The sequence below is a fragment of the Colossoma macropomum genome, unplaced genomic scaffold (genome assembly GCF_904425465.1).
Source record: "Colossoma macropomum unplaced genomic scaffold, Colossoma_macropomum, whole genome shotgun sequence".
NCBI lineage: Eukaryota > Metazoa > Chordata > Actinopteri > Characiformes > Serrasalmidae > Colossoma > Colossoma macropomum.
In genome coordinates, this window is record NW_023494785.1 from 42580390 (window position 1) to 42594425 (window position 14036).

At 40.0% G+C, this 14036-nt stretch overlaps 1 protein-coding gene across 1 annotated transcript in view; it reads right to left on the reverse strand.

Moving 5' to 3' along the window:
• Positions 1 to 280: 280 nt before the first annotated feature.
• Positions 281 to 14036, reverse strand: part of cacng7b (calcium channel, voltage-dependent, gamma subunit 7b) — a 34681-nt gene continuing 20925 nt past the window's right edge. Inside the window, exons 2-6 of the mRNA XM_036595616.1 lie at positions 11964 to 12159; positions 10554 to 10640; positions 9040 to 9180; positions 3728 to 3873; positions 281 to 727 (exon numbers count right to left, since the gene is read on the reverse strand). Of these exons, the coding sequence (XP_036451509.1) occupies positions 281 to 727; positions 3728 to 3873; positions 9040 to 9180; positions 10554 to 10640; positions 11964 to 12159 (1017 nt within the window). The remainder of the gene's footprint in view (positions 728 to 3727; positions 3874 to 9039; positions 9181 to 10553; positions 10641 to 11963; positions 12160 to 14036) is intronic.

The following is a 14036-nucleotide window of genomic DNA, read 5'->3' on the forward strand; positions in this document are numbered from 1 at the left end:
AGGACCTTTCCTGTCCCCTATGATAGTGTTCTATATAGTGCCCTTGATTTCCCATGTAGAGAATAGCAATTAGGGATAATTGTTGTACCCTATAATAGTGCTCTATATAGTGCCCTTGATTTTCCAGTGTAGAAAAAAGTGATTAAGGAGCTTTTCTGTTCCCTATAATAGCGTTCTATACAGAACTCCGGATTTTATAATAATAATAACGAATAGGGGATGATTTGGAACACAGCCTTTGTCTCTCCTTCACAGCCATAGTGCGTTGCACTGCCTCTTTTTAACAGGGAGAGGCGCTCATGCGCATATGTGTGTGGTAGTGTGGGGGTGGCACCGCGGGGGGTGGCATGGCCAGGCCCTGGGGGTCAGCAGGGCGCAGCGGGTGGTTGTGGGTAAAGGTTGTCGTGGCGTTGGGTGATTGGAGCTGGTATGCGGTTGCGGAGGCGGGGCTGGAGACAGCGGTCAGGCTGGCGGGCGGCGGCCCCTGCTGGACGCCGGGTTTGGGCGGGGGCTGAGGGTTCTGTGCCAGCTGTATGGAGACGTCACTGGACAGCTCTGAGGCGCTGCGAGCACGTTGAGGCGGCGGCCAGCTGTCCGGGTGCAGAAACTGACCGCTGTAATCGCTGCTGTCGGACAGACGGGGGCGGTAGAGCGCAGGGTGAGGACGATACATCTCCTCCTCCGCATAGCGCTTCATAAACAGATACACCGACATCACACCAGCACCCTTAAGAGGGAGAGTGATAGAGAACGAGGGGGGGGGGACACAGAGAGAGAGAGATAAAGAGAGAGAGGGAGGGTAGAAAAAGACAGAAAGAGATGAAGGAGAGCGGGAGGGGAGAAAAAGAGAGATGAAAGAGAGTGGGAGGGGAGAAAAAGAAGGAGAGATGAGAGAGGGAGGAGAGAAAAAGACAGAGAGAGATGAAAGAGAGCAGGAGGGGAGGAAAAGAGATGAAAGAGCAATAGGGGAGAAAAAGAAAGGGAGAGAGATGAGAGAGAGTGGGAGGGGAGAAAAAAGGGAGAGAGAAGGGGAGAAAAGGACAGATAAAGGGAGAGAGGGAGGGGAGAAAAAGACAGAAATGAAAAAGCAGGAGGGGAGAAAAAGACAGAAATAGGAGGGGAGAAAGAGAGAAAGAGATGGGAGAGTGGGAGGGGAGAAAAAGATAGAGCAGCAGGGGAGAAAGAGAGAAAGATAAAGAAAGATGAAAGAGAGCGGGAGGGGAGAAAAAGAAGGAGAGGGAAAAGAAAGATAGAAAGATAAATAGAGAGACAGTGGAGCGAGCGGGAGGGGAGAAAAAAGGGAGAGAAGAGAAAGTGGGAGGCAAGAAAAAGAGACAAAAGGACGAGAGAAAATAACATGGAGAAAGAAAAGAGAAAAGAAAGATTTATGTATATTTATGTGTGTGTGTATATATACATATATATATATATATATATATAGAGAGAGAGAGAGAGAGAGAGAGAGAGAGAGAAAATGATACATTCACTGAAACACTATGGATAAATCATTGAACAGCAAACTAACAAAAGCAGTAAAACGTAAAACACACACTTTATATAAATAAACAAGAGACAAAGAGAAATGAACTTCACAGGACACTGACAATCCATTAAAGGGCCCATATCCTACAATTTCTTATGATATTTGTGTACCAAAACAGCCATAATTCATCACATGACCAACCCAGCCTCTCCTTATCCTTTATAAATAAACAGGCTGCTTTTGTTGCTGTGCCTTTAAGACTGATACAGTCTTACGCAGACGTCTGAACACTCCTGGTCAATTTAGTTTTGTGGACACATTCTCTATAGGAGACAAACTTACATATGACATTATTCTACATATTTTAGTGCCGTGTTTAAATGTATTTGCTGAGTTTAACATACTGATTGACACTTAGAAAATCAACAAAATGTTATCTGAACAGGGGTGCCAAAACTTCTGCATGTGACTGTATATGTAAATGACCTTTGTTCTGATTGGCTGCTCTATATATTACGCCTCATTCAAAAAGCAGGCTAGGTTGAAACACTCTATATAGCCTCAGTGAGAGTAGTTGGGCCTGCTATAGGCTAACTAGGCAGATATATGCAAATGTGTTGTTTTTGTGACATCACAGAATCAATTCATTTTAAATGGGCTGTTTTTTCAGCTTAGGTTCTATAGATAGACTGCATGGACCGGACAGTAAGGGGAACGTTTTGATACTTGATCTGTGTTATATGCGACATTACATTTGAAAAAGCGAGGAAAATTCCCTGATATGAGCCCTTTAAAGACAGTCTGGCACAAGCGGACTGTGCGTACTGTAGATATGTAAAGTATGAAGGAGAAACACTGCGCACTGTTCTCTCCGCTGCTCCCTCACTGAGTCAGTGCTGCAGCCGAGATTTACTGATTAAACCATTTCACTGATTTAATGTTTTAAAAGCTTTCTCTAGAGCTTCTTTTCAAATTGCTATTTAAATCACTTCTTTTTTCTCTCGCTCTCCAACGTGCACACACTCCCCCTATCTCTATAACTGACACACACACACACACGGCTCTCTAAGCAGCCATGAGCGTGTGGCAGTGCGGAGACCCTGCTGAGTCAAGCAGAAAAAAAGAGTTTCACGCAGAAACTCCAATTCAGCTAAATCCTCACACAAACTGCTGATTGACACACACAGCTCCGGCCTCAGAGTCTTCTTTACTCTCTTCTTTTTTATCCTGCTCTTCCCTTCTCCTTTCCTCTCTTCTCTTCTCCTCTGTTCTCTTTCCGTTCTTCTCTATTCTCATCTGATTATTTAGTATCTCCTCTGAATTATTCAGTAGCTATTATGAAACTAATGTGTACATTCTGTAGACATGAGCGGGAGGAAGTAAAGTGTGGATCAACTCGCAGGATTAAAAAGTAGAAGAAACTGTATTACAATGTACAGTATAAGATGCTATACATACTAAACACTACTACACTACACAGTACACCACAGTGCACATACTATACCATACCTACACTTCACAGTAGCCAGTACTACACATACTATACCTGTCTACCCTAAATGTGCACTATACTATACACACTTACACTGCACTACACAGTGCACTATACCTTACGACACTACACAGTGCACTATGCTACACATATTATACCTTATTACACTGCACAGTGCACTATACTACACATAATACACTAAACAGTGCACTGTACTACATATACTATACTACACTACACAGTGCACTATACTGCATATACTATACTACACTACACAGTGCACTATACTGCATATACTATACTACACTGCACAGTGCACTGTACTACACATACTATACTACACTACACAGTGCACTATACTGCATATACTACACTACACAGTGCACTATACGGCATATACTATACTACACTATACACTTCACTACACATACTATACTACACTATACAGTGCACTGTACTACACATACTATACTACACTGCACAGTGCACTATACTACACATACTATACTACACTATACAGTGCACTGTACTACACATACTATACTACACTACACAGTGCACTATACTGCATATACTATGCTATTGTATACAGTACACTACACTACACAGTGCACTAGACTACACATACTATACCTTACTACACTACAATACCATACTATACTTCACAGTGCACTATACCATACGACAGTGTGTAGATAGCTTTACTCAACATTTTTTAAATAAAGGGGTCATTTTGTGACCTCCACACTGACCTCTTTGAGGAGGAAGGAGCTGGCGGCGAAGGCGAAGGACCAGCCATAATGATAGTTGAAGAACTGCTCCGGCTCTCTCGGCCTGTTCATCACTTCATCATTTATACTGGAGATGTACAGCACCAGGCCCACCACCAGACTCAGACCTGAGAGAGAGAGAGAGAGAGAGAGAGAGAGAGAGAGATGGTAAAAGGTACATCTGAAATGAATTGAATGAATGAAATGCATAAAACAGTGGGATTCCTAAACAAAAATTCACCAAAACAGTACAGAGAATATAAAAATAAAACCTTATTTTACAGTGTGGTGATTCTTTATTATTTATACACTAATAATATTTCAAAATCTTGTTATATCAAAAATGTATATATTATTATTCATACTTTATACAATAAATAATAAAAAAACTAAATATTAAACAGTGGATTAATTAAAATGAAATAGTTTAATGTTTATAGAATTATGACTACAGTTTCTCCAGCTGCTGCCCACTGCATGCTGTTTTCCTATTGCAGTGCTACATTATGAAACAGGCTGTGACAGATATGAGTGGCGTTTTCGGAGATCGCCGCTGTGGTAAACTAAAATGCCCCAGCAGAGACGTCTAAGATGATTTTTTCAAAATTAGTGAGCAAAAGATAAAATGTGTTGTGTTGTCAGGTTGTCGCACGCTCCCCTGCTATAATTATCTACTTCTAGTAATTTATTCTCAGTTTATCTGCCTCAAGGTTTGATCACTACTTCTGACACAGAAGCCATTCTATTAATTAATCTTGATGTTCTTCAGCTTTCTGTCATTCTCGAGTCGTGTGCAGCTCTGTTGTGGACACATCTAACATTTTTTCAATTTTTACACAGTTTACAGTTTCCTATTAATGATCTTAAATCTGTGAAGCTGTACAAGGTGAGCAGATTGGAATTATTTTACTAATATGTCTGCACACAAACTAGGTCTGTGTTATTTACTGTTAGACAGAAATGAAGGTTCTTCAGAGATTTACAAAAGGTACAAATAATGTAAATGTTCCCTCAAAGGTACAACAGTGGTTTTAAGGTCTGATTGTGAATCTTAAATAAGTTTTTCCAGGTGAAAAGTTCGTATTTGTACCTTTTCATAACCGAATGTTTTAAAACAGAACAGTAAAATAAAAGCCTGGAGACGAGACGGGGTGTGTGGAGTCAGTACAGCTTAGAACATATCATTTCAGTGGATTATGGTTCAGTTATGTTCCCTGACTAAAGGTGCTGAGATGGACCCTTGAGGGTTCCACCCCAGTGACAGTTTCAGACCTTTTCTTCTGAGAGTGCTAAGACCACTGATTCCAAACTTTTGAGCAGTGATGTATTCCTTAACTCCTGTTCAGAATGACTTTTCACATCCCAGACAGAAAACAGTGTGAAGACGAATGAAAGGAAAGAAGTAAAAATGTTTTTTCGCCCAAGGACAGTGTGTCAGTGTAGGCTGTACAGCAGAGGGAACAGATTGTGGACAGATTAAAGAAGGCCTTTCCTGACCAGCTTCAAGGTTAAAGAAGCAGAGATGTAAACAACACTGCGGTCTGCATACAAATAGACTTTAGAGACCGAAGACGTCTGCAGCTACTGTATACAGCAGTTATATGAACGTACATGTTATGCCTAATAATTCTGCACAGCAGGACAGCAATAATATTGAATGTGGATATTGATCCATTATGCTGCTGGAGTGTTGTGTAGTGGGGGGATGGTGGCAAACCAGCCTTTGAGTGCAGAAGTGTTGGTTGTTAGCAGGGCTCCAAACTGCTCTGCAACAGTTATTTACCCAGTATGTTAAAATTAGGCAGATAAACAGTAATTGTGTGTTAAAATGTGCAGAAGTGTGTTCTCTGTAGAGGATGTGTTCACTTATTTTCACTTCAACTCAACAACACATGGCATTTGACCAGGGAAACTTCTGTGCTCAACAGTATAACCAGTCTGGGAGCAGCACAGCAGCTGGAGAGGAAGGTATTATCGAAAGAACTCAGATCTGGCATGGAACAAAAATTAAGAGTTAATTTCTTTAGGTAATGTTTACATTGTAAATAGCGACTCTTGAGAATCAATTCACTACATAAATGTGCTTGGCATTGTGAAGGATCGTAGGATTGAAGATCCAAGTTTAGTTCCTGGTGTTTCCTGAATGGTCCCTTCACATTGATCACATGGAATTCCTTCACCAACACACTTCATTTAACATGAAGTATTAATAAGCTAAACCCGGTATTTGTTGATAACTAAACTAAAAAAGAATCCTGGGCTTCCCCAAGAAGAAGTTTGGAAATCAAAATTGGAGTTAAACACAGTGACATACGCAAAGCCACTACTTGTATAAATGCTATTTGTGCTTATTCTAATATTACTGTTTTTCTGGGCACAAAAACAGCCCATCTAAAAATCGAATTACAGGTGTCAGGTGTCTAAAACTTTTGTATAGTACTACATACATATTGTATATATATATATATATATATATATATATATATATATATACATACAATATATATGTTCCAACGTTTTAGACACCTGACTTAGAAATCAGACAGCCTAATATTTATACATAGGGAAAGTATGTACATTTTATATATATATATATATATACATATATATATATATATATATATATATATATATACACACTTAATATATCGCTGTTGTCAGAAGAAAACCTCGTATCTCCATTTTTGACGTTTTCAGTTTTTGACATAATTTGAAAATACCTGCCTTTACATTGTATGTAAATTTCATGAATGGAAAAACGTCTGGTTCCATTGACTTGCATTAAAAGTAAAGTAGGTTTTTTCCTTCTCCCGTAAAGTTACCATTTTGGAGATAGGAGGTTTTCTTCCGACAACAGCAATATATTTGTCAATCAATCAATCAATCAATAAATAACATAAAATATACTGAGTGTTATCAAAACCTTTAATTTCCTATTTCAGTTATTAAAACTGCTGGTCTGGTTGCACTATTCGATCTGGTTGAGCCACCTGACTTTTCAAACTAATTTCACATTAAACAGGCATTTACTTAGACACCCATAGAAACCTTTGTCCTTGAAGTTGAGTTTATAGTTACATTTTTCAAATAAATAAACATCATTATAATAATTACACATCGCTCTGACAAGGCTAACTGAACCGTTCTAACCACGACCCAAAAAGGATTTTTTTTGCAAAATTTGTGAAAGGGCTACTGACCCTGGCATTGCAACATGAAGGTCACCTGGGCTTTTCTTTATGATGCAATACCCTGACCTCTTTCGTGAAAGCATGTCAAAATAAAAGTCCTTTGTTTTGGTTGTGCTGCCTGACATTTGAGAAGGTAAGACCTTGTGGACAAGTTTTACAGAAACAAGAGTTACAGAGAACAGAGGAGTCGTTAGCAAACTAGAGTAATTCCAGTTGAGCCCAAAAGCACCAGTGCTAGACAGAAATAGACAAAACAGATGGGGAATCTTCATTATTAGATGGGGATTTGAGATTGAATAAGACAATGATAATCAAATGCAGATGGTACATTTGAACTCCAGTTAGTGCTGAAAACAGCATAACACAGACTTGTAGTCTTGTAAACAAGGAATTGTAAACAAGCATCGTGTATCTTTGTTATCTGAAAATGATTTTAAGTCCGTTTTCTACTGATAAACATATGTAGGGATCATGGCTCATTTACCAAACGTACTGTGAAATCTCAGGCGGTATCTCTGCACGCACAATTAAAATCAATTGTACAGCAGGGCTTATAATGTTATTATTATCGTGCTAAAATTGTGCTGAAACAGTTGTTATTGTGTGATATTAATCATTACCCAAAGGTCTCCTTGAGGAAGTCCAGTGTTTTAAGCTCCCATCCAATACCTGGTTTATCCAATGAGTCCTTCATTAAATTAAATCAGGTGCTGCTGATAGAAGTGAACTAATCCTTGCGATGGTTGGAGAGCAGAGAGAAGTCAGGAACCAAACCTGTGCTGTTCTAACTGCATTCTGTTGCTGTTTGAATTATTAACCATTTATTTTGTGACGCACGACTATTTAAAGCACAGTAATTTGTACTTTTCATACATGTAATGTATTCAAGTGTAGTAGGTAAAACAAAGTGTCTTTATAAATACAGAACAAAGTCGAAACTTTGTAATCGGGTACAGTTAATTGCTGTTAATGTTTAAAAAATATACATTAACTGCTAGACATGTGGGAAACGTATGCTTCACAAAGTGGCAAGATAAACAACAACTACTAATAATTACAGTTAAAACATGACAGACTATAATAAATGATTAGGTTTCTGCAATTCAAAATGATTGTTTGCATGCCACTTTGTAAAGGTAATGTAATAAATGATACTATTTATTAATGCATACACCGATCAGGCATAACATTATGACCACCTCCTTGTTTCTACACTCATTGTCCATTTTATCAGCTCCACTTACTATATAGGTGCACTTTGTAGTTCTACAGTTACAGACTGTAGTCCATCTGTTTCTCTGATACTTTGTTAGCCCCCTTTTACCCTGTTCTTCAGTGGTCAGGACCCCCATGGACCCTCACAGAGCAGGTACTGTTTGGGTGGTGGATCATTCTCAGCACTGCAGTAACACTGACGTGGTGGTGGGTGTGTTAGTGTGTGTTGTGCTGGTACGAGTGGATCAGACACAGAGTTTTTCATGACTGTTGGCTGGATATTTTTGGTTGGTGGACTATTCTCAGTCCAGCAGCGACACTGAGGTGTTTAAAAACTCCAGCAGCACTGCTGTGTCTGATCCACTCAGACCAGCGCAACACAGACTAACACACCACTACCACGTCAGTGTTACTGCAGTGCTGAGAATGATCCACCACCCAAATAGTACCTGCTCTGTGAGGGTCCATGGGGGTCCTGACCACCTGATCGGTGTATGTAGCAATTATATAGTGATTAATAGTCAACATAATGTATTAGATAATTATTAGGTTGCTGTTTATTATCTGGTTATTATGTTATATAAATGTTATGTTATTATATTATATAAATGCCACCAAAAATCATGTTCTGTTTTACTTTTTTAATGTTTATTTGTTTTCCTGTCAAAAACACACTTACCACCCAGATCAATAAAATTTTTACATTGTTTTCTTGACTTTTGCACAGAACTGCGTATTTTTATTTTGTCTGCTATTATTTAGTGTTGATGTCTTTACAGAGGGTTTTTTGTTATTGTTTGCACTCTTTACAGAAAAAACAATAAACAGAGTTTGTAAATAAAGGATGGCTGATTAAATTTGACAGAAGGATGTAGCGGGGGTTGGTACCTGAAAGGATGAAGAAGATTCCGGAGACGAAGGCCAGGATGGTGCGCTGGGGGCGGATGTGTCCCACGTTACTGATGATGAAGGCGGTGAATACAAAGAGTAAAGACACCATGGGGAACGGCGTGGCTGTTCGCACCATTTCTGAAAAAAAACAAAACAAAACAACACAGATCAGATGTGTGTAAGGGTTTGAGCAGGTAAACTGGGGACCAAAAGTCTGAGAGCACCCTAAAAATCAGTAGTTCTGAGAAGGTTTTGAGATGTATGTCTCAAGTTTGCTTAACCCTTGTGTGGTGTTGATGTGTTTGTTACTCAGTGGTCTGCTGGACCCACCACATTATTGGTTTATTAAATCAATACAGCCATAACAATTTATGTAAAAATACCAGATGTTTAAAATATCACAAGTGTCCAGCGTAGGGTTCTCCTTTAGCAGCTGTAGCCAGTCAGCAGCCTGTCCATGTTGTCCACCCTCACACACACACACACTTATACAAACACATACACACACATACACACTAACAGCAGGCCATGTAGGAGGAGAACAGAGTGAAGGACACAGCACCTCCACACTTTTACTCCCCGCAGGTTCACCCAACACCACATGTGTAATATAAATGTGTGGGGGGTGAACAGAGTGAAGACACTGAAAACGGGTTATTTTATATGTTCTTCACAGAAAATGAGCAAAGGACAAGAATCTGAGGTTAAAATAATAATATATTGCATCAGTTTTTCTTTTGGTAAACACTGAAAATGGGTCCCACAGACCTGAACACCACACAAGGGTTAAATGTGAATAGTGAGCTTATTCTCATAACTTTGTTTTTAAATTTATGAAAAAAAGAAAGAAGAAAAATTCAGTTCTGCACTATTTCTAGCTTACTATTCACATTCCAGCAAACATGTGACATACAGCCCAAAACCTTCTCAAAACTATTGCAAACAGTGTCTCAGTCATCAGGCAGTGAATTCATAACCATTTCATGTAGTAACTTTCTGTGAGGGAGTTTTTAGAGGTGGACGTCTGGTTCCTGTCACCACCACTGTGAACAATTCTGACTCAGTAACTTCTCTAGAATGGAGCGTTCACAGCAAACCACTCTGAATGACTCTGTTTAAATCTTAACCACTTAATTATGTGGAAATTTAGGAAATATGGTGTCATTCCCCTTTAAGGCCTTTGTACAAAGGGGTCAAATTTGTTCTTGAGTGTTATTTCTTCCACTAAAGCTCGTGTTCAGACAACTCATGGGTGGTTTTGATCAGAGGCACCTGCACAAAGGAGTCCACGCTGTCAGTATAGCAAAAAGGGGACACCACACCGAAATACTTAGAATTTCTGAAATTTGCATTAATATTTGAAAGATTCTGCCCTTCGCTCAAACTGTTATGCTGGTAATATAATCTGCGTAACAAACTTTGTAAGAAAATGCAAAATAGGATAGTCTCAGACTTTTGGACCTCATCATATGCACAATTGGCTCACGTTCACCTGACCAAGGTTTACTCACTGAGAATATTTGCGGTGTTTTCTGTTGTGATCTCTATCTCTGGTTCTGTGAAATACTCTGAGGCCACACATCGTCCTTTCTCCGAACCTGAGAGAGAGCGAGAGAGGGGGTTATCAGAAGTCGAGTAAAAAGGACTATGTGAAACCTGGAAGGAAGGAAATCACATGTCCACACAACGCTAGCTTTGAATACACCAGCTTTAATCAGAGGTGAGTATTTTCAAAAGCTGATACTTTTACTCAAGTACATTAGTGAAAAAGTTACTAAGTCCTGTTTTAGTCATTAACACTCCATCCTAATTCTGTTTTGGGGTTTAATTTCATTCTGCTGTGTTGGTTTATCACAGGGACTGCTTTGTGATTGGCCACACCTCTCGCTTCGGAGTTGAGCATTTTATTTAGACACAGAGTCTGACAAACTTATATTACTGTGCTGATAGACGCTGGATGCTCTGAGATGTTCCACTATAAGTTACTCAGTACGTAAGCAGTTTTCTGAGCTGGTTGCTTTTTGGAATGGTACTTTTCCTCAGCGATGTGGGTGGGAGTTTTAAGTTGGGGTGCTGAAATTTTAAGCAGTTTATGTGTGACATGAATGGTGAAGTCATGCAAAATGATTTGCCCCTTTTTAAACTTGACCTTTTTTTTTTGATAATTTATATCAAACAGAGCGTGCCATGATGTGGCAAGACACGACAATATACCCACTGAACCCCGGCCCCAAAGTTCTATTACTCACTTCTATATCCCAAGAACAGCTCAGCCAGTTTGCATTGAAGTCTCTGTAGTTACTGAATAATAAATCTTAGTATGTAATAAACCTGAGATTTTAAGAAGTTAATAAATGACACATTGAACCGCCGCTGACGCACACCCTGATTACTCTGCTCTCGCTCCTCCCAGGCAAGCTGTATGCAAATGAGTCGAGTGACGTCCAATCAGATTGTTAATGTGTGGCGCGGTAATTATGTCACGTCCACACTCAATTACACAGTAGGAGATGTAAAGGCTGATTAAAAAATGTTTTCAAAACGCAGATCATTATTATTATTATAATTGTTTTTTTTTCATTAAAAAAATTAATAATTGTAAAAATGTACTTCTCATTTTAAACCTGTGCTCCTTTTTTTTTCCACTGTATCCCAAAATGGATCGAGACACCCCCATAACACATTAAATTGAATTATGAATTTGGTGAATTATTACACCCCTAGTAACCAAAGGACTTCTTTACACAGTAGTGAGACACAGGATTTATATTAGAAAATAACCAGAGATTTTTATATTGTTTATTTTGTTCAGAAGAATGAGTGCATGCTTTATTGAATATCATTATAATTGATGGTAATTAATTAGAATATTCTAAAATACACACAACACCCTCCAACGTGCCACCTGTGTGTGTGTGTACCTGCTATGAAACACACTCTCCACAGGCCGGAGTGCAGTGCCATCTTGACGTCGATGGTTTGGTTCTGCTGCAGTACGATGCCCTCCTCCATCAGCAGCCAGTAGTCCGTTGCCACGGCAACCCCCACCAACAGCAGCCCGCACGCCCCAAACACCGTGGAGAGGAGAGTGAGAGCCCTACTGCTGCACGAGCTCATCTGCGCACACACACACACACACACACACACACACACAGAGACCCGCAGAGGAATGAAAAATCAAAAAGATTCTCCTTAAAAACATCTCCACAGTATCGCTGTATTTTCTGCTGTACAACAATCAAACAAAGACTTCTGCTTAAGGGGGAACTCCACTCGTTGAGATGTAGAAAGTCATTCAGGGTGGACTTATTATTAGGTGACCCTTTTTAGTCCCACAACGGGGACTAAAAAGGGTTTAACCTATCCATGCAGTGAAAAACCACATACACACTAGTGAGCAGCCCTATCCAAGGCGCCCAGGCAGCGGTTGGGGACTTAGGTGCCTTGCTCAAGGGCACTTCAGACACGTACTGTCAGCTTAGGGGATTGAACCAGCGACCTTCCAGTCACAGGGTTGGTTCCCTAACCTCCAGCCCACGACAACCACGGAATCAGTGATCCTTCATTAGTATAATATTGAGATCTGCTTTATTTCTTTGAGACAATCTTAAGAAAGAGATTTTATCCTCTGGGAAAGTCATTTTATTTACTATCCAAAACCACCAGTGAACCTACACGTGTCTTCTGAGATTTATATCATTGCTGTCAAAACAAAAAAAACAAGTATCTCCAAAAGCGCTAACTTCACAGGACCACAAGGCAAAAAGCTTATGTTTAATGTAAGTCAGCGTAATTAGAAGTGATAGTGGAGCTGTGGTCACCAGCCCTCCTGCAGGAGATCAACCTTCCTGCAGAGTGTTTAGTTCCAACCTGCATCTTAGGCTGTGTTCAGACTGCAGGCAAAACAGATTTATTTCTCAAATCAGATCTTTTGAGACGACTGTCATTTTCAAGAGATCAGATCAGATTTGCGTGTGTCCAGACTAGTGCTGGGCGATTTAACCTTAAATCAATATTACGTTTAATGTTTTACCTCGATTACGATAAATGAACGATTATTTTTTTTGTTTTTTGCCCTCATAGTTCACTGACGAGGTTTCTACTGTAAATATGTTCTGCATATCTTAATGTAAATCGTCTCAACAGCCAGATCGGAATTCACACGACTTTTACGTCAATCCAACTCGACATTGGTCATAATTTCGTGCTGCTGAGACCTAATAAACGTTTGGGGTGATATTTCTGTACAGAAATTAGAAGAGACTGATCCAAAACCCTCCGTGTTTGAAGAGATTTTGAAAGAAATGTCCGAACGTGGCCGCAGGAGAACAAGGCAGCAGCATCAAAGAACAGTTAAAAGTCTGAAAGCGAAGTTTAAAGAATCCGAGGACGCGAACCAAAGAAGTGACCATGGCCTTTTTACGACTCGAACACATTCTGGGTGATGAGCCCAGCTGTCAGTCAGTGAAGCTTCATGATGGCTCCTGTGATGCTGGTGAAGATGAAGCTGATCCTCCGGGAGCGACTGGCGTTCGTTGGCAGTTGTGATTGTTTACCTCTGGATGAGCCGTGAAGCAGCGTGAAGCTCTGTTCCTTTACGCATGTGGGTCAGTTTAGGAGCTGATCTGTTCAGACTGATGTCGCATACAGATCTCATTTAAAACATAATGTGAAAAGCCAAACAAAAAAAATCAGATTTGGTGAGAAAATCAGATTTGGGCCACTTTTACCTGCTGTGTGAACGTAGCCTTAGCTTCCATGTGAGTGGACGTGGTGGAGTCACGCGATACACGCGCGGTAGTACGTTTTTAAGGGGACAGTACATGAACACACAGAGTGGAGAAAAAATCGAAATAACCGACATGGGCGAGATTACGTCGGTTAGAGGTTCTGAATGTCAGTTTCGATTACTTTTCGATTAATCGCCCAGCCCTAGTCAAAACATCACCAGCCTATCTGCATGGGTTGCCGTGGTGAGGTGGATTTCAAATGCG